The sequence below is a fragment of the Lutra lutra genome, chromosome 1 (genome assembly GCF_902655055.1).
Source record: "Lutra lutra chromosome 1, mLutLut1.2, whole genome shotgun sequence".
Classification (NCBI taxonomy): domain Eukaryota; kingdom Metazoa; phylum Chordata; class Mammalia; order Carnivora; family Mustelidae; genus Lutra; species Lutra lutra.
In genome coordinates, this window is record NC_062278.1 from 207,623,900 (window position 1) to 207,651,244 (window position 27,345).

Genomic DNA, 27,345 nt, shown 5'->3' on the forward strand with positions numbered 1-27,345 from the left:
AGCCCTTGAGGGTGGACACATGGCCCGGGTTGGGGGGCTGTAGAAAGCCAGTAGAGAGAGCAGGATTTCTTACTCGTGTGCCACTGAGAAAGGAGGGATGCGTACCCACTGGGGAGTGGATGCCACATTGCTTCTCTTTTCCGGGCCTCCGTTCGCTCTTCTGTAAAAGGAAGCTAGCTGCCCCATCAAGGAGCTGTAACACAGGGTCCAGCCAGCTTCCATTCTGGGAACTCCTCTAGGTACCTGTGCCTGCACGTACCTGGCATAGAACAACGTCTCCCACTCCGTGAGCACCGACTCTGTGCCAGGTGCCTGCCGGTACCATAGATGCTTTACGGACCCACATGCTCTGGGTCATAGCACTGAGAGCCTGTGGGATGCGTTGGTCCCTCCATGCACGGAGGCAGAGCCTGCATGCCCACCTCCCCTGAGTGACTGCTGGCGGGCATCCGGGCACCTCTTGGAGATCGTTAACCTGCCCTGTACAACCCTCACGTTTCAGGGATGCCTGGGTGCTGTAGGAGGGACTTTGGCCCACATGGGCCACGGTGTCTTGGGCTCCACCCTCCCGCCCCCAGGCAGGAAGGCAGGCAGGGGCACAGGGTGGTGTTTTGGGAGCAACAGGGACATACATGGGCCTGGGATGTAGCCTTTGTGCAAAAGCGATGCACCCGTGCCCTCCCAGACCATCTCCAAACCCCAGCTGCCTCCTCATCCTGAAGGGCTGTTAATTTTTAACAAGGAGGTGTGTGGTTTTACAATCGGCCCATGTCATCAATTGCAGAGGGCTTCTCCAAGGTGGCATTTGCTGCCTCAGAGGAAAGCTACCAGATGCTCGTGCCAAGCCCAGGTGCGGGAAAATGTTTAACCACTGGCCCTCGAGGAGGGGTGGGGGGAGGAAGGATCTGGCTGTAGCGTTCACCAGTGCCCCTGGTGTAAATATTTGCACTGGTGGCAGTGGGGAGGGGGCTGCAGACCTTTCACGCAGTGCTCCACAGGGCAGGGGTGCCTCTGAGGGGCTGGTGTGGGTGGGTGTCATGTACCCCTGCCCCAGGCCCTGCAGGCTGGCCAGGTCAGCGCCGACCTGTCCCTTCCCCTCCTCACACCCCGTCCCACACCCCTGCTCCCTGCTGCCATGAAGCCGGGCTGGGCACAAGGGACCCCACTTGAGGGGAGCCCCAGGGGACATCTGTGACCTCCAGCATCGGGGTGGCACTGGGCAGGTGAGCAGGCCACTCACACTCCGTGCTGAGCCCATGCCTGCCACGTCACAGCTGAGCGCTCTCGGGCCATCTCCCTGCCTCATTTTCTCCTCTGGGAAGTGAAGGTAATAATGCCCACCCCCCCACACCCGTGACCACATTGTTGCCAAGACCTAAAGCCCAGCAGGTGCTCGACGTCGCACCTGGCACTGAAGTGTGACAGACTGGCATTGGACTCACGTCCTCAAGGCTGGGGAGTGAGGTTGTGGGGACGGACTGGCTCTTAGAGAGGGGCCGCTGGCGCCTGGCCACAGCTGGCCCTCCTGCAAAGCGGCCAGAGGAAGCTTTGCTGTCCTGGTGCAGTCACTGGGGTGCGTCCCGGGCTGGTGGACACGGGCCAGGCCTCAGCACCCCTCTGCCTCCTCCTAGGCCTGGCCAGCGTGGTGGTGTCCTTCTTCCTGTCCATGTACTACAACATCATCAACGCCTGGGCCTTCTGGTATCTCTTCCACTCCTTCCAGGTGAGTCAGCCCAGGTGGGAGCAGGAGCCACCCCCAGGGGGCAGCCTCCGGGGCTGGGGTCAGGGGCAGGCTGAGCACCCCACGCCAAGCGGCGGGGTCCTGCCGTGGTGTGCACGGGCGCGCGTGTGGCTCCGCATTCCCTCTGAAAGCTAGGACCCCTCCACCCTCTACAAAATACTGAGCAGCACCCCTGGAAATCTATGGAGAGAGCCCCTGGGGAGGGATTCGGCCAACCCAGCAAGACAGGAGGGGAGCCCTTCCTCCGCCTCCGGTTCACCCCCCACCCCTCCCTGCTCCGGTCACTCGTCCTCCCAGCTTTCCGACTCCAGGCCGAGCCCCCAATTCTCCCTGCAGACCCGAGTTCTCCTAGAAGGACCATTGGCCCCCCTGTAACACAACAGGGACTGCTCCCAAAGATAAACATTTTAAACACGTACTTCGGAAGATAGTCGCAGTGGGCGCTCATGGTAGTGATTGGGAGGGAGCTGAAAATCACAGAGAAGAGAGAACCCCGATTCCTTGCGAGGTGCTCCTTGTGTCCAAGCCAAGAGGGGTCTTCGCTTCTGCGGCCCGTGCTCAGGGCCTTTCGTCAGTGCCTGCCTGTCACTCTTGAGGAATCCCCCCACCAGCCTCTGCCCCCTCTTGCCCTCCAGCAGCCCCCTTCGGTCTTGGACAGAAGGTCACTGGGCAGATGCCACACCCTTTGCCCCTGACCCAGGCCTTCACAGGACAGACACTGTCCCCATGTTCCAAAAGCAAGGCAGGGCTGGCCATGCACTGTGGACTAACCCCAGCTTGTGGGGCCGCTCTCTGGAACACAGGGGCACAGCCTTGAATCTTTGGAACCCCAAGTAATGCTTGGGTGAATGACCTCAATGAGCGGAACTTGGCATCTACACTCAGAAGATAGTACGTCCACACCCCACTCTGGCCTCCCCGGTCACCCCACTGGAAAATTCCCTGTGTACATCCTTGGCACAAAGGACTCCCTGCTCTGAGCTTAGTTGCAGCCGCTCATCTCCCTGACTCCACAGCCTTGCCCGTCCTCCACCTTCTGGGTGGAAATAGCAGCTCCTTGTATTCTCCCCATGGGTGACAGTTCCTGCTCCTCTGCGCAGACCTATCATGTGTAGTTGGGCAGGTCACGCACTGAACAAGAGGCCTCCAGCTCAAGAGTTGCTGTGTACATCGCCGGTGTTGCAGATCTGTATTGAGCTTGCGATGCCTGTCTGTGCCCCTGACCGGCCCTCCCGTTCCCTGCCCAGAATGGCCGCTACCAGGGCCATTCCCATCCTTCCCACTCAGCCCTCACCTGTCTATATAAATGCTTCTTTTGATCCCAAAGGATCCCCTGCCGTGGTCCGTGTGCCCACTGAACGACAACCACACGGGCTACAACGAGGAGTGTGAGAAGGCGTCCTCTACCCAGTACTTCTGGTACAGGAAAACCCTCAACATCTCCCCGTCCATCCAGGACAGCGGGCGCGTGCAGTGGGAGCCGGCGCTCTGCCTTGTCCTGGCCTGGCTGGTGGTGTACCTGTGCGTCCTGAGGGGCACCCAGTCCACTGGCAAGGTGGGGACGGCAGAGCCCCTGCCCGGGCTGGGCACGGCCAACGGCTGCCTTCCGCCCTCCGGGGGTGCGGGTGCGGGGGGACACTGGGCTGGGGGGGACACTGGGCCGGTGGGGAGGGTATGGACACGAATCACCTACCAGACCACCAGGCACATGGCCAGTGGTGCTCTAAGTTGCCATCTCAAAAGGAGGACTTTTCCACTGCCTAAAAAGATGAGTGTTTCTGTGCCAGCCAGCCCCATGTCCATACCACCCAAAGGGCACCAAGCAACTAGACAGTGAGTTTTCCCTTCCCTGGAGATGTCCCCATGATGCCCTTGCTGCTGGCCCTCCAATTTAGCGGCAAGGTTGGTGTCGCCCAGAGAGCTTGTAGAGAGAGCTCTGATATCTGACTCCTCCCTGCCCCCCTGCCTGGAAGTCCTGGAGTCATCGGTGTGGAGAGGAACCTGAGCATGGGTTGACGAAAGCTCCCCCAGGTGATTCTGATCTGCGGCTGAGTCTCAGAACCTTTGCTCTAAGCTGCTGTCAGTGACCTTGCAGAGCTGTCCCGCCGGATGGATGAACCTTCCCTCGTTGGTGCCTCCCCAGGCTTATTCTCCTGTGGGGGCTTGGATGCTCTTTGATCTGCCCCATGGAGAAAGTGTTCCTACAGTCTCTCCAGCACCTGGCATCTTTCTGGAGCTGCAGCAGATGCCCTACTCTCCCCCTCCCAGGGCATGCCCCATCCTCATACTCGGGCACTCGTCCTACCTGATCCCTTGTGGGTTGGGTGTGCACCTTGTCTCCATCTTGGGGAGCCCTTCATAGTAGGGTTCATCATCCCACTCACGTGAGGCATCGAGGGGCAGAGGGACCTGCCCAAGGGCACCAGCCAGTGGGGGCGGAGCCTGGGCAGACCCAGCTTTGCCCCTGAAACTCCCCAACCTCTTGGTTTGGTGAATTACCTTCTGTTTGTTCTTCCCAGATTTTCATGACATAATTCACCCCAATTTTCCCTTCAGAAGGTCCTAAGAGGACACCAGTCCTCATCCTCTTGACCACCTGGGTCGCCTCCTGAAGCCCCACCATGTTTCTCTCGATGCCGCAAGACCAGAACTGCTGGTGATATTTTAGGTGCCCTGTGATGACCCCAGGGCCATGCCCATCCCACGGCCAGGCTGAGGGACTAATGAGTCCTTTTTGGAAGAATTTAGAGCCTGTAGCTACTCATGTACTCAAGCTGTCCCATCTTGAAGTTTGGCTCATAGTTTATGCTCATAAAAAAAAAGTTCTTTGCAATTTGTCTTTGCCAGATTATCATGAACGTGACAAAGATCTGAGGGCAGCGTCTCTAAACTTGGAGATTTAATGAGGCCATCTCTTTTCGAGAGCATTTATAAATGTGTGAAATGAGGTCATGTCCTGCCGTGAACTTCTATTTCCTCTGCTCAAGCCACGCCCCCTCTCCACGCAAAAGTAACCCCGCAGCTTTATGGGGGAGTAATTCGGTTAAAAACTGTGCACTATTTCCTGGCCTCTTCTCTTGGAATCTCCTTCCCCCCATCCCCAACTTCAAGAGTTGTCGTGGATGGGTCAAAAATGGTCTCTCCCCATGGTGTAGGCTGGGTCACCTGTCCAGCTTCCCTGATGGGGGAGAAGTGAGCCCAGAGTGCTTCTGGGAAACTTACTGACCTGAGGGGAAGGGGGGAAGTTCCAAGGGCCTACCCTCAGTATCCAGTAAGTGTCCACCAGTTATGGACATTGGTTACCCCTTTCCAGTTGTCCTCAATGGTCTTCAGCTCATTGGCCTCCTGTCCTTGACCACATCTGTCTCCATCTTGCTCCTGGATTATTTTTCTATCAAGTCAGCTGGCTTGATGGCTCTTCTCAAATTACAACGGCCTCGAGAGGAATCAGTGATAAGAGACAGGCCCCACCTCTGCCTGCTGTCCCCGGGAGATGAGCGGGTGCGAACCGCTGGGCTGGTGGCCTCAGAAGGTTCCGGGCAAGATGGTGCCACACCTCAGCAGGAAATGGGGGCTGAGGGCGAGCCCATCTGGACATGGGCCTCCAACCAGATGAACCCAACCTTCAAGCAAACTGCTTTTGCAGAAAGAATTTTGCAAAATACCTCTGTGCTTTCTGTAAAGAGACTATGGTACCTACATGGGTTGATTCCGAGAAAAAGTGCCTGGTCTGGATGGACAGGCGCGCACCTGCAGGTCCCGGTTTGAAGGTCTTGTTTAAGAGTTCGCGTCGGCAGGCCAAGGGTATGACACTGCTGCCTGAACCACCATGGAAACCACTGAGCTCGCGATGCCTATCAGCAGAGAAGGATTTGGTTGAAGAAAAATGCCACTCATGTGCAGAAACAAAGTCAGATGATTGAATTTCTGTCATATTTCTGATAGGGACATTGTCCCCACACCAACATCATCACCTTTCCACGAGCCCTCATGGCCAAGTTTTTCTTGGGTCTCAGTTCTGTAGAGAAATGCCATGGCTGCAAGCCCCTGAGGTTTTGTTTTGTTTTGTTTTCCCCGGCCCAAACTCAGAATCATTCCAGTTGTCAATAGCCTGAATGCCTGAGACAGAGTGGCATGCCCTATGGGGACCACGCACGGGTCTGTCCCAGGGACAAAGGGGCCCGGTGATCGCGGGTCGCAGGGAGGCTGACGCTGCCCTCTGCCGCCCTCTGGTGCCCGCAGGTGGTATACTTCACCGCGTTGCTGCCTTACTGTGTGCTCATCATCTACCTGGTCCGGGGCCTCACTCTCCACGGAGCCACTAACGGCCTAGCCTACATGTTCACGCCCAAGGTACGGGCTGGAGGGAGGGGTACCCCCCGTCCTGCAGGGTGGGTGGAAAGGCGGGGGAGACCCAGGGAGGTGGGAGCAGTGTGGGTTACCTATGAGCGCTGGGTCCCGTCCTTAGCCAGGCGGGGGTCCCGTTCATGCTGGGGGCACTGAGTTTTTTGTCCACCCATCCCCCTCATCCTCCCTGCACCCCAACCGACTACGGCCCTGGCCTCGTGTCTGGCCTCGCACATACCCTCCTAGCAGCCTGTGGACCGTATGATTTGTCGTCCAACAGTCTGTCTCCCGCACCCCTTTCCCTGCAGGGGTGAATCCACTGCAGGGTATTCTGTGATCCCTCCCCAGCCCACCCGCTCCCCTGCGCCCCGCAGCCAACCCTCCTCTGTCGGCAGGGTGTGGGGAGATGGGGGGTCCTATTTCCTTTGGGACAAAACAAGTTCTTCATTTAGCAAATCTGGCCCCTGGAAACAAAAGGACTGGCAGCGCCCCACCCCAAAATGCCCCCCCCATTCCAGATGGCTCCCAGTGTCTTAAGTTAACCTCACGGTGGACTTTTCAATTGCGCACGTCCTCTGGGAAGGGTGCCACAGGGGACCGGACAGGAGCGATGTGTGCGTGTCAGCCACTGGGGAGTTGATGGGCTCTGGCCCGGGGCACAGGTGCAGTGGGACCCCTGCTGCCGGGCCCTCCGCCCCCTACCAGCAGGTCTCGGGTGGTTCAGTGGCCCCCTCCCCTGCCGGCTTTGCAGCTGGAGCAGCTGGCCAACCCCAAGGCCTGGATCAACGCGGCCACCCAGATCTTCTTCTCCCTGGGCCTGGGCTTCGGCAGCCTGATCGCCTTCGCCAGCTACAACGAGCCGTCCAACAACTGCCAGAAGCACGCCGTTATCGTGTCCCTCATCAACAGCTCCACCTCCATCTTTGCCAGCATAGTGACCTTCTCCATCTACGGCTTCAAGGCCACCTTCAACTACGAGAGCTGCTTGAACAAGTAAGCCCACCCCGGGCCGTGTCGGGTGGGCGGGGTGCGTCCCCCCAAGCTCCCCCCGAGGGCCGCTGGGAAGAGGTGGGTGCCAGGAAGGCAAGGGGTGAGGGGCAGAGGGCACTGGCTTTGCAGCCCTCCATCCAGGGCCCCAGCCTGGGCACCCCTGCCTGAGGGGCCGAGGGCAGTTCAACAGACAAGCCTTCCTTTCTTCTGCCTCATCTCCCTGACCTTGGAAGTAGTCTAGCGGCTCTGTGGGTGAGTCCTGAAGAGGACAGAATCTGCTCTTTGTCCCCCCTACCCAAAACACCCTCATCCAGATCCCATGTGGGAGTCACCGGCCACAGCTGGCTACTTACAGATTTAAATGGGGATGGATTTATATAATTAACTCAATTTTTAATTAATTAGTTGATTAAATGTTAATTAATCAAAGCAGTTGTGATTTTAAGTTAAATTAAGTCAGTTAAATTTCTGTTTAAATTGATTTCCACTTACATGTAAATGAATTCAGTTCGGTTTCTCCATTACACTCCCCACATTCAAGGGCTCAGCTGCCACAGCCCCTCCCCCCCCCCCCCCCCCCCCCCCCCCGCCCCAGAACATTCCCATCATCCCAAACATTCTGGAGGAACATGCCGGCCCAGAGGTCAAGGTGGCTTAGCTGGGTGGGTTGGTTTCTCATCTCTGGTCCCACTTGAAGCTCCTTCAAAGCCATTCAAAATCACACACACACCCCCACCCCTGCTAAACTTTAAAAGGCCACAGATCTACAGATTCCCGTTGTTGGAGAGACCCTGCCCCATCAGAGGGGAAGGACGCCCAGCAGCCCAGCTTCAAGAGGGTTCCGTGACCGTGGCCTTTCTAATCAGCCAAGGTCCACCTGGTCCTCTGCTCGGCAGGGTGATTCTGCTGCTGACCAATTCCTTTGACCTGGAGGATGGCTTTCTGACCGCCAGCAACCTGGAGCAGGTGAAGGGCTACCTGGCGTCCACCTTCCCCGGCAAATACAGCGAGGTGCTCCCGCAGATGAGAAACTGTAGCTTACAATCAGAGCTGGCCACGGTAAGGCTCGGGCAAGGTCTCGGCCAGCTTCCCTCCCCCAGGAGCCACCCACAGGAGCAAGTGCAAGCTGGGGGGGTTCTGCAGTCAGCCACAGGGTCGGGCCTGTGTGTCATTTGCCAGATGAAGTGACACCTTCTTTGCAAAGCAGAGAACACCTTCTTTGCAAATGCCCATGAGTTGCAGGGGGGGACCTGCCGGTTCATACCCAGCGGGAGGCATTTGACATTAACTTTGGTCCTCCTGAATCCCTCCCACGGATGCTGCATTGGAGGAACCCGGGGCCTGGAGCTGTTTCCGTCACCATCATGCTGGGATCATGGGCCTTCTGGTCTAAGCCGTGGTTAGAGATGTCTGGCTTCTCAGCCAGCCATAGCTAAACAGCCTAAGGCAACTGGGGTATAACCCACCTGCCCCCGCCAGATCCCTTCTCCTGTGGCTCAGGAGCTGGCTGAGCCCACCCCATGGAGGCTGCACTTGGTGATTGGCCCCTGGCACCTGTCAACGCGGGCCACCTTCCCAGGGAACGTTGGCTCTGGCTCGGGCAGTCGGCTTGCATCACTGTTACTGATCGGCTCATTTCACGCACGAGGCAACACTGTCCTTCCTGGCTCTCTGCTCACCCCGGCCTGTGGCCTGACACCCCCTTCCCGCCCCCCAACCCCCGCTCCCCAGCCCCCAGCCATCGAGGCCTTGATCCACTCCCTTTGGGCCTCAGCTCCTGTTCTGTGTTCTCATTTCAAAGTTCCTTTTTGTTTGGGGGCCCCTGGGAGCTTTCCTCCCTGACTTCTGGGTTTGGCTCAGTGTCCGAGAATGAGGGGGTGACTGATGGCTTCAGACTGTCTTTCTCTATTGCGTTCGTTGCTGGGTTTTCCCTACCCCATGCTGCCTTATTCTCTGCTGTTTGGAACTGATCTAGCGAATTTCTCCTCTTGAATTTGTCCTCTGCCTTTTTAACTCAACCAGGTCTGAAATTCAACAGGGTCTCGACTTCCCGCCCACCCGGAACAGGGACTGTAGTTTTAAATACAGCCTGTGTCCGCCTCTGTCCTTTTCTCAGCTCCTGTGTTGGAGGCTGTGCTGTTTTACATGACAGTGTGTGTCTCTCCTCGCCTTTGTGCCTTTTTACCTGCTCACCATTTCCTCTGGCACCCCAGACATCTTCCGGGATCATCATCTCCCTTAAAACGCGTTCCTTTAGAGCAGTTTGCTTTTTTCCCTCTTTAGTTTTAATTCCAGTATCGTTCCTGGGCTGTATTCATTTCCGGTGTATAGCACCTGCTTCTTGATAAATTTCCTCGGATGTCGTCTGTATGCTAATGCCGATATTCTGTCCCCTCTTTTTAAGGACTGTCTCCCCTGTGTGGAAGGTCCCAGGTTTATAGTTATTTTCTCTGGACACTTTGGAGAGGTTTGCCATATGATTTCAGTTGCCTTGAAATTTCCTGTCGTCCTTCAAAGCTCTCGGCTGCCCCATGCTTTCGCTCTGATTTCTCTGGCCCATCCCTTGGACTCTGGCCTCGGTAACGGAAGCGTGGATGTATTTTGTATTCATCCGACATGGGTTGGATGAATATGCCAGGATGCCCCCAGCCCCAGGATGGGTTGGGTGAGGTTGGGGCTTCCTGGAGCCACAGATCCACGTGTCTTTACCAGTTCTGGAAAATTCACACCCCTTACCTCTTCATCATTGCCTGTACTTCTATCTCTCTGCTCTGGAATTCCTTCCGGACCTCCGCATCCCGCCACTGCATGTCCACTCGCTTCTCTTTTATGTTTTCCCAGCTTCTTATCTTTTTTTTTTTTTTTTTTTTTTTTCGTTGTGGATCCGTTCCTGGAATATGCCTCCCGGTTCCCTAAGTTTCTCTTCAGCTACAAGTCGTATTTAGCTGTTGATGGAGCCTGTCGGTTCAGTGATTTGTTAAACACGATTTTTTTTTTCCCTCACATTTGCTCCCCATGCTGAGTTTCCTGGGATACGCTTACTTTTGGCAGTTTCATCTTCTGCTTCTTTGAAAAGGTCCTACATAGCTATTCCAGGGGTGGCCTTGGGCAGGAGAGTGAGGGCAGTCGGTTTCCTGACTGACACCATGGAGAATTTGTTGGCTCATGATAATAATGATAAAAAGCAAAGCCAACTTTAGCAGGTTTTGTTACTGTTTGTAAATTCTCTACAAGGGACCACCCCCTGTTGTCTGCACGCAGAGCTGATGAATCCCACTATGCTAATTGGTATGCCAGAAGTCTGCCAAGCCAACCAGTGTCGGCCATTCTGGGGGAATTATTCCTAACCCTTTCCTCCGTGGCTTGTCGTCTTTGGGTTTATACATCTGTTTGCAAGCTCGCTGCTCGATCCTCTCTGGTGGTCCTGCGGGTCTAGATTGCAGGAGTTTGCCCCCAGAGTGGGTTTGCTTCTGCTGCTGGTACCCAGGGGGGCACCCTCCCCCATGCCCCCAACCCCAAGACCTCTTCCAAACCTCTTGGAGGGTTCGTCTGTAAGCGGGAGCTCCAGGCTCTGGTTCCACAGGTGGCTATCCCTGCAGGGCTCTGGCTACAGAGCAACCCTGCCCTCCCAGGCCCCGTGGCTTCACCCACCCACCTCGCCTCCCAGCCACTGGGGCCTCACAATGCCTCAGTGGCCGTCCTGTTGGAAGCACAAATTATCCGAACCTTGTCTGATTGTATTTCATCCCGAATGGACGTGAGTTGGGGCGGGAGATGGGAGCTCAGTGTTCCAAAGTGATGAAAGGGGCTCCTCATGGCTCACGTCTACCCAGCCCTGCTAAGCCCGAGGGGCCCGTGTGCACATGGCAAACCCCAGCTCGGCCCGTGGCTTCTCCTGGCCACCTCCCAGGTCCCGCAGGTTGCTTTGTATCGGGTGTGCTTAAGGAGTCCCAAGCCCCTTGGGTGGGTAACTGCTATCTTCTCACCATGGGCAGGCGGTCCAGGGCACCGGCTTGTCTTTCATCGTCTACACCGAGGCCATTAAAAACATGGAGGTGTCCCAGCTGTGGTCAGTGCTCTACTTCTTCATGCTGCTGATGCTGGGCATTGGGAGCATGCTGGGGAACACGGCGGCCATCCTCACGCCTCTGACCGACAGCAAGGTCATCTCCAGCCACCTGCCCAAGGAGGCCATCTCCGGTGAGTGGGCCCGTCCGTGGGGGATGTGGGGCTCAGGGAGGGCCAGGCATGGGGCACAAGCAGATGGATGAGTCTTGTGGTCTCTCGTCCTCGGGGCCGTGTGAGATTAGGAGTGCATGACTCGCCTGTGCCTCTGGTTCTCCATCACGGGGAAGGGTGGTGGCCACCCCAGCCTTGGGGAAGGCCACACTTACCAGCATGGTGCTCCAAACTCTTCAGGCCAGGAGACAATCTGCTCTGGTCTTTGTTTCAATCGAAGCATAACACTTAGAGCATGTACATTTCCTAAACACAATCTCAGTGATTTTTACATGTAACCACCCAAGTAACCACCACCTAAGTCAAGATACAGAGCATTTCCAGCACCCCCGAGAGCCCCTCCCCACCTCTTCCCAGTCCGTATGCTCCCAGCCCCAGAAGCCACCTCTTCGTGACTGCTACCGCTTCAGGATCGTTTTCCCACTCTTGAACTTCATATACATGGAATCACGCTGTCTGTGCTGTATGTCTCTTGTCTTCACCAAACTCGATGCGGTCCTCCCCGTTGTTGCAAGAGACCATCGATCTGTCCCTTTCCCGCCTGCGTGATAGATGATCACCTAGAAGACCACCCAGTACTGTGTATCTTTCCTTCTGCTGTCGTGGGCCATTTGGGTTGCTAGGGAAGGAACGTGTTTTTCTAATCACCCCTCTCCCCGCTTCACTCCATCACCCATCTGCTCCACCATCATACCTGGTGATAGAACCCAGTGGCCCCCCACTCCTGCCCACGATGACACCATCCCACCACATCTAGGATGTCCCTTCTCCCAGCCTCATCCCACCGAGCTCACATCCCATCCCCTGGGCCAGCCAGATGGAGCCGCCCACCCCTTGTCAGAACCTTCTAGCACTGAGCATCACTCTTCCCACATGGTCTCTGTGGCCGCATGCTATGTGCCGTTAGCTCCCAGCCAGCACATAGCCCCTTCCTCGAGGTGTGTCCCCTCAAGATGGCACGGGGGCTTGGTGACGGGTGGGACATGGTGTGGCGGTGAGAAGGGCAGGTGGGAGCTTGAGGATCAAATACTTCATGGGGTCCTTGGGGGAGTCCGCCCGTGGAGGCTGGTTCAAGAACCTGGGTTCTGGAAGCAGAAGGGCCTCTGTCTGAATCCTGACTCTCCCTCTTAGATGCTATGGGATGTTGGGAAAGTCCTCCTTATCTTTGAGCCTTGGTTTCCCCAGCTGTGAAAGGGAGCTCCCCAGGCTATTGGATCCAATGCACGAGACGTGCCAGGGGCACGTATAGTGGGAGCTGGGTAGACATTCCTGTCTTCCTCTCCCCTCCCTACTCCCTCTTCTGGCCAGACCTGAATCCTCTCTAGGAGGTTCTGAGAGGGGTGCCCTGATTCACCTCCGTGAGCTCAGAAGCTGAGTTGTAGGGGTAAATGACATCACCAGACCCACAGGCTGGGTGGGACCCACCCCCACCCCCACAGCATGGGGAGACAACAGCACCCACAACTTTCTCTTTTCTGCTGAGCTTGACGCCCCCTGCAGGACAGCTCCCTGAATTAACATTAGTGACTTGTGCAGACACACACTCCTTGGGACACCTTTGTTCCCTGAACACACACACCTGTGGCATACAGAGGCAGAGAGGCCAGTCCATGGCTAAGTTCCCCTGGGGTCCGTGGCTCCACATAGGAAACTGGATGAACAGGTAGGCGTCTCAGGCAAGTGAGCATGTGGTCTTGTGGCCCCAGGTCTGGTGTGCCTCGTCAACTGTGTCATTGGCCTGGTGTTCACCATGGAGTCTGGCAACTATTGGTTTGACATATTCAATGACTACGCGGCCACGCTGTCCCTGCTGCTCATCGTGCTGGTGGAGACCATTGCTGTGTGTTACGTGTATGGGCTGAGGAGGTAAGGAGGCCCCACCCCTGACACCTGCTGGGGGAAGGGCCCATGAAGGCCACGCCCCCACAAAGGCCTCACCCCACAAGGAAAGCAAGTCCCTTTCCACAGTTTTCTCCAACTTGGCACTGTTTTTCCCTTGGCCCAGCTAATTCTCTACCTCGCTCCCACCTTCAACCAGTATCTTGTCTTTCTGCTTTCTGTATTGCAATGGGAGTGGGGAGGACCAGCCATGACCCTAGAAACCAGACCCGTTGAGCCATGTTTCCCTCTGTGTCCCTGGAAGCTCTGGGGTCCCCTGTCACACCAAGGGACTTACATGATTAAGTAATTTTGGGACGTCACAAATAAGAGAGAGTCAACATTTCTTTCCTATAGGACTACTTGGAGCCTCAAAGACCACTGTGAGTCTCAAAGGGGGTATAATGTGTAGCATGTCCAAAACGTTTTCGGTCAAGAAAGACTTCGGTATCTGTCCTTCCATTTGCTATCTGTTGAGGACATTTGGGTTAGAGTGACCCACTCTCCTTGTTTTCCCAGGACCAAGGGGTTTCCTGGGACGTTCAGTGTGAACACTGGGGACGTCCTGGGTCAACCGGGACAAGTGGGTCACCTAGATGTGGTAGTCTAGAGGGAGAAACAGATCGGTCCCCTGAGAGGGTAGGTGTTTCCCAGGAAGAGAGAAGGTTGTGGAAAGAGGACCAAAAGGCAGGGCCCAGGGGAGATGCTGGAGAAGGGACACAAGTCCATGCAAAGGGGTGGTACTAAGTGGTCAGGGTCGGAGGGAGGGAGAAACCAAAGGTGCCTCGCAGAGCGGAGTTTGTAAGCAGCAGGACCCAGGAATGGCCGGGAGAGGAGAGTCCCTCGGCTCGCCCAGGGAACAGCGCCATCTAGCGACCACCGACCCACAGTGCCATGTCACCCTTAGTTCCACAGCCAGCTAGCTCTTCCCACATCTCTCTATCCAGGCAAGTTGGAGGGGGAGGTGGGATGAGCAGGGGATGTGAAGGGACAAAAGAGCGTGTCATCTTGAAAAATCTCAGGCATTCACGTGAAGCACAGGACCCTTCATGGCCTGAAACCCAGGGTCCAGCCAGGTCAGCAGCAGCATGGGAACAGGTGGCTGTCTGCAGGCTTCTGTGGGAATTCAGCACAAGCCACAGGCCCAAGCGTGGCAGGTGGCTGTGACTACCGCCGGGGACGGTCCTGCCGCACCCCACCCCACCACACACCCGCCCCTCTCCATGCCTGCTTCTCCCGCCATGGGGAGTAGCCCTTATGGTCTACACCAGCAGCCTTCATCCCAAGGTGGCACCAGGAAGGTATCTTCTGATGTCCCTGTAACCATGAGGCGGTTGCTTTGCTGCCCTGCTCTGTGGCGGCCTCAGCCCTTCTCCCCTCCCCACCCCGCACACCCTCTCCCCAGGTGTCAGAGAGGGACCCCAAAGAGGTCATCATCGGTGGTGCTCAGAACAGAATCTTTCTAAGCAAAGGGATATGAAAGCTGGAGCCCTCTTGCCCCAACAGCATCGATAATCCTGACTTTTCGCTGCATTTTCCAAACAGATTTGAAAGTGACCTTGAGGCCATGACCGGTCGTGGCCTGAACTGGTACTGGAAGGCCATGTGGGCCGGCGTGAGCCCCCTGCTCATCGTCAGCCTCTTTGTCTTCTACCTGAGTGACTATATCCTCATGGGGACCCTGCAGTACCAAGCGTGGGACGCCTTCCAGGTACCCTCCGGCTCCGGGCCCCCTGGGCTCCCTTCCAAGCACCGGCTTTACGTTCGCTGAAACCGACCCATTTCCCTGGGGTGGGCAGGTCAGTTGTCACGACACAGAAACACCACCCAGGTAATGAAAAACACTCAGCTCAGGACAGCAGAAGTGGGCTTTGGTTTTTCGCTGCGTACTCCAGTAAAGAGAGTAGGATTCCCTCCCAGGACTTCCCAGGGGGCCTCTGGAGGCCTGTAGAAGGTCTGCCAGGTGCTGGTTCCCACCCCTGACCTCTGTCCACTTAGGCCTCCTCGGGGAAGGCAGAGCGAGCCTGGAGGGCCCGGCCCCTGACCCCCGGAAAGCATGGCCCCTGGAAGGGACATTGCAGGAGCCCGAGGGGACCTGCATCAGCACTTGGGTGCCGGATCCTGGCAGGGTCCGGGTCCGGGTGCGGCTGGGACAGACAGAACAGGCTCGCTTGGGGCTCCACACAGCTGCTGTGCCCCAACCGGAAGGACGGCGTGTCAGCATGTGAACAGCCAGGGGCCACACGGGGACCCTCGGCCTCGCGGCCAGGCCAGCTGTCCCGATACAGACGTGCTTTCATAGAGAACGTGACCGATAGTGGCCGAAGGCGCCCCCAGCACTGGTTCCAGCGGCTGCGCTTCTCCAGCCGTGGCTGGGGGACGGGGGTGTGTCTTCCCCAATCCACAGCAGCCTGATACGTCCGTAAAATGCAAGGACAGTGAAGCACTTGAAAAGTGACATGAGGGGAATAGAGGAGAATATTTGCAGAGTACAAGCTCCCATCACTTCTGATACCCAACAGACAGAAGACGAAGCAGTCACATTGCTACAACAGCTTCTCAATGCCTCCCCCCCGCCCTGCCCCAGTTTCTGCATGGGTCAGGATGGAACAAAAAAAGGGAATAGACAAGCAACAGAAAGTTCGCGGGCTGGTTTCCCACACCACACCCTAAGCAGCGTTTGGGGTCACAAACCACGCTTGGGCCACAGCAAACACCTGCTTCCCCTGGACGTAGCTGTTCCGTGGCTCCCACTTTTTGGCCTCATTTCTCATCAGCTTTAATTCATGTGCATTCAGGGAAGCGTCCAGCAACTGAATCCAGAGGTCCCTCAAGGTTTCTCCTGACCAGAGCTGTGCCATTCAAGGTGGCAGCCAACAGCCACATGGGGCTATGCGCATCTGAGTTCACCACAACTGCATACAATTTAAAATTCAGTTCACCCTCACCAGCCACATTTCCAGGGCTCAGTAGCCCCCTGTGTCTGGTGGCTGCCGTGTTGGACAACCCCGATACGGAACACGTGTGTCATCACAGAATGTTTTGTTGGGATGCACCGGGCTCAAGTTAGCCCCCTGCACATAGGTGCCCCTATCGGTGCCCCAAAGGGAAGGCCCTTGATTATTCCTGTCGGTGATCTTTCAGAGGCAGGGCCAAAATAGTGGCTGTATGCACACTAGCTAAAGTTCACGGAAGAGAGAGAAGGCAAGGGGGACGGCAAGGCGGGGGGTGGTCTATCCAGCATACTTGCTGGTGAGCTGCAGAGCCAGGTGGCCCTGGACACCCCCCACCCCCAGCACACACCTCTCCACCAGGCCAACCTCTGCGTGCAGTGGTTTCTTCCTGCTGACCCTGTTTCCCCTTGCAGGGACAGCTCGTTACCAAGGACTATCCCCCATACGCCTTGGCCGTCATCGGGCTGCTGGTGGCCTCCTCCATCATGTGCATCCCCCTGGTGGCCCTGGGGACTTTCATCACACGCTGTCTGAAGAGGGGAGACACGACCCCCGCGGCCTGAGGACTGGGCTTCCCAGAGACCATGCTCAGCTGCTCCCTGTCCGGCAGCTACGACTTACAGACGGAATCTCCTTGGCTGCTTGGGACAATATTTGCTCCAGAAACACTCAGCCTGTCGTCTTCCTGAGTTCGTCAAGGACAGTGGAGGAAGAAGGTTCCCTTGGGAGGACCCACACCCCACCCACGGAGCAGCCCCTGCTCCCCTCTGTGCCCCTCCCTGTGACCAGAGACACGGGCTTTTCAAGGCCAGTCTGGAAGACAACTGCTTTCTTGACTCTAGGGAAGTCCTAGAATTAGGCCACACTGTGAGCTGAAATTTGACTATAATTTTCATGGAATAAAATTTAAGCAACTTTTTTTTTTCTTCTGAAGAAATCCCAAAATAGGAGAGGGCAGTTGTTTTTTAGATCAGCTGGAAGAGAGGTTTTCTCCAAGTGCCTAAGATGACAGCCGAATGTCACTGGTGGAAAACCAGGTCTCTCTTTTTGAGTCCCTGTGAATATGTAACTGCCGGGTCCTTCACTAACACGACCGACTGGCCAGGTGGACGGAGGCCTTTGCTGGGGTCCAAAAGGGGCTCACTTCTGTGATCTGAGGTCTCTCACGGTGGGTCCAGGCCTGATCCTCCCAATTACAGTGCGCAACCCCAAACCACCCGAGAAGTCCATGCAGACAGCCCCTACCACTGGGTGTTGGAAAAGATGCCAGAACCACTTGTGGGTGAGGGCACAGCCAACTTGGTGTTCTATTTGGGCATGGCGGCCAACTCATTAGAGCAAAGACCATGAACGTCACTTACAGTCCATCTTAAATTATTTGTACATAGGTTTTCTAGAGTGTAGAAAACAGAGCCTCTTGGAACTGAAGACACCATATTTATGATACAGCATCAGTCCACAGTGCCAATGTCCCCTGTCTTTGACCGCAGTAAGTAGGTCAAGGTTATCCCTAAGCGGAGAGGGCCACTTCCTGCCCTAACATTCTGTGCTTCCTGGACATACAGGATTCAGTGAAGTTTCTTTGGGTAGATTTGTACAAACATCTTCGCAGACACTTAATTGGAGCATTAGTTGGAGGGGTTTTGTTGGTGGGTTTTTTTTTTTTAACTTCATTTTCATGGCTCTAAGTGTCCTATATAACAAAAATAGGTCTTTTGCCTTTTATAGCCATCCTATCAATATTTCACAACTTCACCTCATTATTTAAAAAAAAAAAAGTCACTTGCCTCTAGAATGCACCAGCATTTCCTAACCACAAATACTCAGTCCTCTAATTTTTTTCATCAGAGGGTTTAGGGTCAACAAACCTTACCTACCAGGGCTTGAAGAGTGGGCACGCTCCATGTCAAATACACAGCACAGTCTGTTCCTGAATCCCAACAGAGAGGAGCCCCTCCCTCCAAGCTCACAGGCACAGTCATGGTCTTGCAACATGGGCCACCCCTCCTGGGGTCTGGCGTCAGTGGGGTGTGTCAGTCCTAAATGCCAAGTAGCCTCAGGACCATGGGGGCCGACGCCGTCCTCATTCCTGTATGGAGTTACTGTATGTCCCTGCCGCTACCCCTGGCCGCCCACCTGAAACACCTGGGAGCCAGGCTTGCCGTCTCCCCGTGCGTACCCAGGCCCCGCTCGGAGCCAGCCCAACCCGAGGACCAGGGCCCCACAATGGGTCGTGCATTTAGGAATACTTACATCAGGAAGAACCTTCAGACATTTAAAAGCATTTTTGAGTCCTTCGATTGTCATGGACAAGCCACTAATACAGAATAATTTTTGCACCCCAAGCTGGACAGATGAAATCCCGCTGTTCTAGAATAATGTGCTCGAGCTAAAGGCCTCGGGTTTTGGTTCAGTTTTATTCTGGTTCCTGTGAACTTCATGAAGGGCAGAACAGTTCTCAAGCATCCTCTTGAAGCCATAGTTAAGTCCTGTCTCGAAAAAATCCTTGGTTGACCATTTTCAGGGTATCGCATGGAAGTGGTGATCTGGCGTTCATCCACCTGCCTCCCAGAGAGCTGGAGGGGAAAAGCGACATTCCGTCCCTGTCCACGTGACAGTCGCCTACATGCCATGGCCAGATTGCGGGCTCCAGGGAGCTTTCTATTAATGCTAGAGACATAATGACCCTTGGCTTAGCTCTAAGAAATCAGGGACAGATCTATTTGGTTTTTAGCCATTTTCCCCATAAATAAAAACCCTAGACAAGTGTATCTGTAAGGTTTTGATTATGTACTGGCTGCAGTTTTAAGAGCTTTCCACACAAGATTTTCCTGCATTATGTAAAGAGACGAGTTGATTTGGGAAACATGACAAATAAAGGAAAATCCAGCCAGCGTCTTGTTTCTGTCCCCTTCTCCGTGTTTCCCCCCCTTCTCCATGTTTCCCCCATGCGGCCAGGGAAGCCACGCTGCCACAGTGTACAAAGACCCTAATGGGATGGTCAGATTCCCTAAGAAAAGCCAGAAAAATGTCTAATTTGCTGCATGTAAAACAGGTGTAACCTCAATCTTTTCAATCCTTCTGATGGGCATCCTGGGCAGCCTGTCTGTCTCAGGGTCTGGCAGAGACCATAAGAAACCATGGTAGGCATGAGTGTGCCCTTAACAACTATGCTGGGGGCAGAGGGGGTGTATGCAAACTGCTGTGTTCGACTTTTGTCTGCGTTACATGAAAGATTAATCTCTGGCTGTTCCACTTGATTGACAGAAAAGCTGGGAAAGAGAATTAACTCCTCGATCAGTTTTTACTTGACGTTAGTCAGGGGAAGAAAAATAAGTAACAGATTCAAACATCCACTTGTAAGGCTAAAACATCATTGACAAACAGGAAATTCTCAGCCAGAATGTCGTGACCAGTCCCTGACATGGGAACCACTTCTCTTCCTGACTGTGGCTCACCTGCATAGTATCAGTGTTATTAAGAGCACCAACTGGTGGGTTACACACCAGTCCCGGGGTAGGTGCTGGGGATGGTGCTGAACACAACAGACATCGTCCCTGGCCTTCCTGGCACTTACATTCTGGGAGGGAAGAGAGACAGTCATGGGCAACAAATGAGTACAGACTGTGATTGTTTCTAAGAAGGCAAGAAATGGGTCAAGTGATGGTTTGAGAGGGAAAGTACTTCAATCAGGTGGTTGAGGAGGAGCTTTGAGGATGGAATGTCTGTCTAGACAGAGTCAATGGCATGTGCAAAGGCCTGGGGGTGAGAAAGAGCAGAAAGGAGGCCAATGGTTGGAACAGGGAGAGTGCTTGGAGGTGGGCTTGGAGGAGTAGGCAGGGTCGAGTCAGTCAGGCCTTGTGGGCCAGGCAAAGGGCTTAAGATTTTTCTTCAAAGAGCAATAGAACCCCACTGAGGATTTAACGTGGGCACCTTGCCCTGTGTGATCTGTGGGAGAAGATTTATATAGCACATATAACCAACAAAGAACTCTAGAATATAAAGAAGTTCACAACAAATCAAGAAGGACAATCTAACAGAAACCGGCAAAAGACGTCAACAAGGCACAAAACAGGAACACCAATGACCAAAGAAAGAATGATGAGAAGATGCTCAGGGTCATCAGTGATTGGAGAAATGCCAGAATGCGATCGGTATCCCATCCGTACCTGCTAGATGAAAAAAATCAGGAAGTCTGGCATACCGAGCGCTGATAGTCACATGGAACCACTCGGCACAGAAATGGCACAAGTCCATTTAGAAAATGATTTCGTGTTATTCTTGTGTTTCTGGTTCCTCGTTCTCCTACTGGGGAGACAGCAGAGAGAGACACACTCCCACGGGAGCCAGGAGGCGTGGAGAAGGTGCACAGCCAAACCCAGTGCAAGAGTTACCAACCAGAAACCACCGAAATGTCCATCGGCATCAGACCGGACCGGATAAAAAGGAACATGTGATCTATTAAATCCGAATGGACACAGAGACGGTCATAAATTCATTCACTATAAACAAGCTGGCAGGAGGGGACGACAGCTGGGACCACCGAGCGGAGGAGTCCTAGAAGCATCACGCCAAGTGCGCACACAATGATATACAGATGGACTCGACTAGTAAGGCGAGGAAATGCAGCAAGAGCAAGCAAAGCCAGTGGAAAGCTCTCTGGGAGGACGCAGGGGTGGCCCTGGGAAGAACATGGGCCTCCCCAGGGGCAGGGTCTCCTTGACCCCATTCTGTTACGGGCCCCAACAGCACAGGAGGGAAGCCGCAAAACTTTAGACTGAGCAGAGGTACTGGACTTGTCCAGCGAGACGCCTTCTTCCCCAGCGCTCCTCCCACAGAGGGAAGAGAGCCCAGAGCTATAGGTAGCGCTGGGAGAGGTCCCTGCACACTGCAGTGTCTGTCTCCTCCTCCTCCCTCTCCCTTCTCTCCTGCCCCCGGCCCCCTCCCAGGTGAGCACAAGCTGCTGGTGACAGAGGGCCCCAGGCTCGGAGCCACACAGCCCATGCCCAGTGCAGCAGAGATGAGCGATGCCTGCCAGGCCCAGCCCAGACTGCAGGGTTTGGGGAGCAAAACAAATGGTATCGATGTTCTGTGCTGTTCTGGGGGCTAATGTGCCACGCAGAGTCTGGTTACCAGAACTGGTCAGTCCTGGTCTAAGCTGTACCACCTGACAGGAGGCCACCGAACTCTCTGGGGCACCAGCCCAGCGTCTCGCTCCTCCCTGGCTGCAGGGCCAGGCCTCCTAACACAGCCCCAGAGACGCCCACCTCGTAGCACTCATGCCCCACCCCTGCATGAGCTGGACCCAGGGACTGGTTTCGAACCCACGGAGAACAGCAGACGTGATGGGACGATGTTTCTGAGATTCAGTTACGGGAAAGACTGGCACTTAGGTCTTGCTGGCTTCTATAAGCCAAGCAGCTGTGCTGGGGAGCCCATGGGCAATGGACAGGGCATTCCAAAAGCTTATCATAACACATCTTTATTGGGCTACTTTCTTCTGACATTGGGACTCTTGGACGATAAAACCCCAAGACCTTGGTTTGTTTAAGCTGCTTCCCCCCATGCCACCCCTGGCACACCTCCAATTCCATTCCAAACTGACCCCACAAGTACAGCCCAGACCGTTAGAACCAAGGAATCTGGGTCACATGACTCTGGGGACCGGCGCCCCCCTACTCCTAGTCCCAGAATCCTCAACAGGACAAAGTTGGTCATTCTGGAGTGGCAAGTAAGAGCGCAGTCACCGCGGATCGCACACGGAGTCATGTCTCACTTGTACTGGATGTAAACAGGCGATGAGAGCATCACTGACCTTTCTCTTCGCCCCAGGAAGCAAGGAGCTAGAGATGAGCCAGCACATACACCAATTAGTGTACCAGAGGAAGGACAGACGGTCACAGGGGTGGGTGCGTGGGAGAGAATTCCTGAAAAACACTTCGCAGGAAGCGGCTGGGGTGGCTCCCTTCAGCAGCCTGGGCAGGAGAGGCAGCTGCTGGAGCCCAGAGAGGACGCCAGGGACGGGCACGACACAGCCCGAGGCGGCTTGGCTCAGCTCGCGGCAGGGATGGAGGACCCCACAGCCCACCTCCAAGGCCTTTCATCTCACTGCCCACGTGGGCAGGGGGTCTCCGAGGTGCATTCCCACCTGTCGGGGACACATTACTATGGCCCGAGAGATCAGTTTCTAATAGGCAAGACCGTCGCTCTGCGCTGGTGAGACCTGTTATCATTTTGAGAAACAAATTAACTCGGTGGGGCAGGGTGCAGGGGATATCTTTTTATGGAAAAATACTTTACTAAATAATTTGCTGGTTTTATCTTTAACTAAAAATTACTTATACACACAGACACGACTTCTCAAGTGATAACTGGAAAGCAGGTTTCAGAAGGTATGAATTTTCTTGCTTCCTTACACTGTCTACTATAAAGCCCCTGCATGCACTGCTTTGTGTGAGTTCTAAAATTCTAAAATACAGGGGCGCCTGGGTGGCTCAGTCCGTTAAGCATCTGCCTTGCGTTCAGGTCATGATCTCAGGGTCCTGGGATCGAGCCCCACATCGGGCTCCCTGCTCAGCGGGGAGCCTGCTTCTCCCTCTCCCTCTGCTGCTGCCCCTGCATGTGTTCTCTCTCTCTCTCTCAAATAAAATCTTTTTTAAAAAGTTGTAAAATAAAAAAAGAACCTCCCTTTTAAGACAAAGTATAGGAGTGATACCAACAGTGGTTAGAAAAGAGTATGACATTTATTTTCACTTAAGGATTACAGTACATGAATTTAGAAATAAAATCACGGCAGGGCTCTGGATACGGACACTTTTAGGCACTGACACACCGGCCTCGTCCCCCCACTGTGGAGCAGCCACACGAGCCACACAAGCGGGGCGGCTCTCAGTGGGTCTTTGCTGTGGTTGTGGAAGTCAGTTCTTCATGGGAGATGCCCAGGGGCACTTGACTTACTATATTACAGTAGACATGAACCAAGTTTCAAACATTTCATCTTTGGAACAAATTATGCTTATTTACATGTTAAGAATAGGTAGCTCTGATCACTTACCCTCCTGGGAGTTTTCATGAATGATTTTAAGCTACAGTGGGCTTCCAGCTATTACCTCCTTTAGAGTTTCTAGAAGCAATGACTCTTATTAATGTTTATAAAAGATAATGTTGGGAAATAAAAAGTCATGTTGAAATAAAGGCGCTTTGAGAGATACTGAAGGACCACACAAGGTCTTCCTTACTATTGAAAAAAAACTGTACATATTTTCAAGCACAACACAAATATTGTAGCAGGATTTAATCGAACGATTTTAAAACAGTGGCAAGAGTACTACCCTACACACTTTTCTAATATTTAAACCTCATAATTACAGTTTGAATATACAGTCCAACTTAGAATCAGAACTACGCGCAGCTTCTAAAGCGTATTTTTCAGGCTTGTTTTTGCACATAAATTAACATTGAAGTTGGTCCTTGATTTGGAGAACTCCAACTATGTGGAAGCACGAAATTTCAGACACACTTATTGACACAAACCTTTCCAGAGTGAGAAGGGCTGATGGTGCCATGCGTGGAAAGCGGCTGCTGCCTCCAAGTGCGACACCACGTCCCACCAAGAGTCTCCCCGAGGCTCACTCAGCTCGATGAACGGGCCCGGGGGGAGCAACACAGCCGGTAGGGAGGAGGTGGCCCACCGAGGGGCTTCTCCACGTTGGGGTAAATCCTTAAAACAGAGGTGGCTTTGGACCTTTAGCGTAAGACACAGACTTTACATTCTTTGATTTCATTTACACCTTTTAAAAAAGATAAAGTCTATCGGAACTTCCTCTTCTTTACACTCCAGTTCAAGCTGGACTCACAGAGCGGCCCAACCGAAACGCCACTGGAGCGCCAGGCCCGGCTCCCCTCCGCCTGACCAGGAGGTCACGGGCTTCCCCGGCTAACTACCTGACGTCTGCGAGAGACTCACGCTGCGTGAACAGAGGTGCATTAGCTCATTATTCACCTTTTAAGTTCAAAGATGTGTGGGGAAGTCTGCTTGCGATCAGGAACTGCCTTTACGGTGACAATAAGGAAAACTGAGCTAGAAAAATAATTTTACCATTTTAAATACGGAAAGAAGCTAGATCTCTTAAATATATTACTTATTCTGCAAGAGTTGATTAAATCGACAAAGAACAGATTCCTTCCGCTCCAGGAGCTGGATTCAGGTTACCTTTTAATTACAGAAGAGCTTCCAATTATAACTAGAGCTGTCCCAGTAGTGAAGAGATGGTCAAGGCAGGAACTTTGGGCTGATTGTAGGTCCTCCCCTCAAACAGAGCACAGGGCAGGCTTCTGGAGAAAGGCTTTCGAAAGACCTTGGGCCCACGTGGAAAGCGGGTCAGTAAAGACTCCAGTTCTGCATAATGGAATCTTCCAAGCCAAGCCGCTTTCCACAGACACAAATTCAGTCCATCTTTTCTTTCTGGACCAATCTGGGAGCATCGACAAAATCCTTGCCGTTATAAAGAATAATGAAAAATGTTCCAATGCTTGCAACTCCCCAGAAGAGCACGTAGGCTAGTGTTTCTGTCCAAGTGTCACCTGTTGACATAAAAAAACAAAGAATTGGGGCACCTGAGTGGCTCAGTTGAGTGTCTGCCTTTAGCTCAGGCCATGATCCCAGGGTCCTGGGATCAAGCCCCACTTCAGGCTCCCTGCTCGGTGGGGAGCCTGATTCTCCCTCTCCCACTCCCCCTGCTTGTGCACTCTCTCACACTCCCTCTCTCTCAAATAAATAAATAACCTCTTAAAATAAAAATAGGAAAAAATTTTTTAAAAAACAAAGAGTTGGTAAATAAAAATCATTTTATTGAGGGGCGCCCAGGTGGCTCAAATGGTCGAGCATCTGCCTTTGGATCAGGTCATGATCTCGGGCTCCCCGTTCAGCGGGGAGTCTGCTTCTCCCTCTCCCTCTGCCCCTCCCCCCACTCGAGCGTGCAGGCGTGCACGCACTTTCTCTGTCTCTATCAAATAAATGGGATCCCAGATCCAGCTTTCAGCAGCTTAGCAACATTAAAGTCTAGTGTTTAAACATTACAATTTAAAGTTTCATCTTGACCACATCAAAGTTGATCAGCACATCTACAGGAAAAATACAACCACCTCTCAATTAAGGTTTGAACGACTGGATCTTGAACTCTGGCCGGCTTCAGAATCCTTTCCAGAGCTCGGTAAGACATCAGCTGCTGGGCCAGCCCAGAGATTCTGATTTGGCAGGTTGGGGGCCAGGGGGGGGGGAGCCAAGAATCTGAATTTCTTCTTTTTTTTTTTTTTTTTTAAAGATTTTATTTATTTGACAGAGATCACAAGTAGGCTGAGAGGCAGGCAGAGAGAGAGAGGAGGAAGCAGGCTCCCCACTGAGCAGAGAGCCTGATATGGGGCTCGATCCCAGGACCCTGGGATCATGACCTGAGCTGAAGGCAGAGGCTTTAACCCACTGAGCCACCCAGGTGCCCCAAGAATCTGAATTTCTAACAAGTTCTCAGATCATGTCAAGGCCACTGGCCCAGAGACCACAACATGAGAGCCACCTGACTAAACTGTGTGGTATCACACAAAAGATCATTTACTTTAAGATCAGGTACCTTCCTATTACAAGAAGCTATCAGTAATACATTCACCACAATCAAAATGCCTACACAAAAACTAACTTCACAAAACACACGCTTCAGAAAAGCTCTGTATGAAAGTGTATAAAATAAAACTCAGTAACAGATTTTAATGACCTATTGCACACAACACTCCTGATAGGCATTTTTGCAACATCTAGAGTTCAGGAAGGTTAGCAGCCACGGGAAAAGATCTACTTTGCCCTACTCCTTGCCGAGGCGAACCAAGTGCTGCTTTTCTCCTGCAACAGGCCACAGATGGGGAGCCCCACGGAGCAGGAGATGGCGGGGGCCCGCGCCAGGGGAGAACAGGCTCCAGGCTCCTTCCTCATCAGCTGTCGGAGTTCACGTTACCCTCATCCCCCATTCTCTAAAAACCCGAAGTACAGACTACTCAGACACTATCCTATCTAAACATCACAGGGCTCATCATTTCATGGCAATGAACTGATATAAGATGTTGCATCAATCTCTTTGTACTTAAAAACACATATGGTGCGCCTGGGTGGCTCAGTTGGTTGAGTGACTGACTTCGGCTCAGGTCATGATGCCGGAGTCCCACGATCGAGTCCCGCATCAGGCTCCCTGCTTACTGGGGAGTCTGCCTCTCCCTCTGACCCTCTCCCTCCTCAAGCTTGCTCTCACTCTCTCTCTCCTCAAATAAATAAATAAAATCTTTTAAAAAAACCACAAATTTATGTGAGCACTAATGTTCATACCTTTGAGTTTTAAAATTCTTCTCGGACAAAAAAGAAAGGCAGTTCTTCACAAGCCCAACCGGGGACCATCCCCAAAGGAACTATCCCCCTCTGTTCAGGCTGAGCTCTCTGTCTTTTGACTTGCCTGCCTCTCCAGAGGCTCCAAAGGGAAGTCAAGAAAATACAGAACAGATCGAAGTAACGAAACGAATTCAACAGGACACAGGCTCTCAGAAAAGGGCATCCGCTAGGCAGTGTTTTGAAGAAGTCAGGGAGTCGAGGGAGCGATGATCGTGGGTGTCAGAGGAATTGTGGCGGCAGGTGCTGGCTGGCCCTGTCCTCTTCCTTCCTGCCCCGGAACTGGACCCAGGACCCGAGTTAGGCCACGCAGCTCTGCCTGTGCTCTAGGACCCCTCAGTCTGTTTTGTACTCAGAGCTAAGAATGGTTTTTACATTTTTAAAGAGTTGTAAAAAACAAGCAAAATGGCAACAGAGATGATACAGCTCGGGAAATCTAGACTAATTAGTATCTTGCCTTTTACAGAAAATGTTTGCGAACTGCTGGCCTAGAGTAACAACGGGACGGCTCCCTCCCCGTGTGGTGACCGTCTACAATGCTGAATCCCCAGGGGATTGCAGAGTTGCAGAGACCAACAGGAAGCCTCCAAGAGCCTCCCCTCCAGAGTGCGCATGGCGGGGGGGGGGGGGGGGGGGGGGGTGGGTGGGTTAAGGGTCCCTGGCTCAGCAAACTTGCACGGAGGGCTTACTATATCCTGGACACTGGAGACAAAACAATGAGAAAGACACGGTGTCTGCCCTCAAAGAGTCGCTCATCCAGTGGGAAAAAC

At 53.7% G+C, this 27,345-nt stretch overlaps 2 protein-coding genes across 3 annotated transcripts in view; one reads left to right on the forward strand and one right to left on the reverse strand.

The window, feature by feature from the left end:
* SLC6A20 (solute carrier family 6 member 20) overlaps positions 1 to 18,406 on the forward strand; it is a 32,533-nt gene extending 14,127 nt beyond the window's left edge. The window contains exons 3-11 of the mRNA XM_047695927.1: positions 1,632 to 1,723; positions 3,069 to 3,296; positions 5,984 to 6,094; positions 6,840 to 7,081; positions 7,975 to 8,137; positions 11,074 to 11,278; positions 13,024 to 13,183; positions 14,741 to 14,906; positions 16,563 to 18,406. Of these exons, the coding sequence (XP_047551883.1) occupies positions 1,632 to 1,723; positions 3,069 to 3,296; positions 5,984 to 6,094; positions 6,840 to 7,081; positions 7,975 to 8,137; positions 11,074 to 11,278; positions 13,024 to 13,183; positions 14,741 to 14,906; positions 16,563 to 16,712 (1,517 nt within the window). The 3' untranslated portion in view covers positions 16,713 to 18,406. The remainder of the gene's footprint in view (positions 1 to 1,631; positions 1,724 to 3,068; positions 3,297 to 5,983; positions 6,095 to 6,839; positions 7,082 to 7,974; positions 8,138 to 11,073; positions 11,279 to 13,023; positions 13,184 to 14,740; positions 14,907 to 16,562) is intronic.
* Positions 18,407 to 22,873: 4,467 nt separating this feature from the next.
* Positions 22,874 to 27,345, reverse strand: part of SACM1L (SAC1 like phosphatidylinositide phosphatase) — a 61,348-nt gene continuing 56,876 nt past the window's right edge. For both annotated transcript variants that reach the window (XM_047695943.1, XM_047695951.1), the window contains one exon: positions 22,874 to 24,732. In XM_047695943.1, coding sequence (XP_047551899.1) covers positions 24,596 to 24,732 — 137 coding nt within the window. In that variant the 3' untranslated portion in view covers positions 22,874 to 24,595. The remainder of the gene's footprint in view (positions 24,733 to 27,345) is intronic.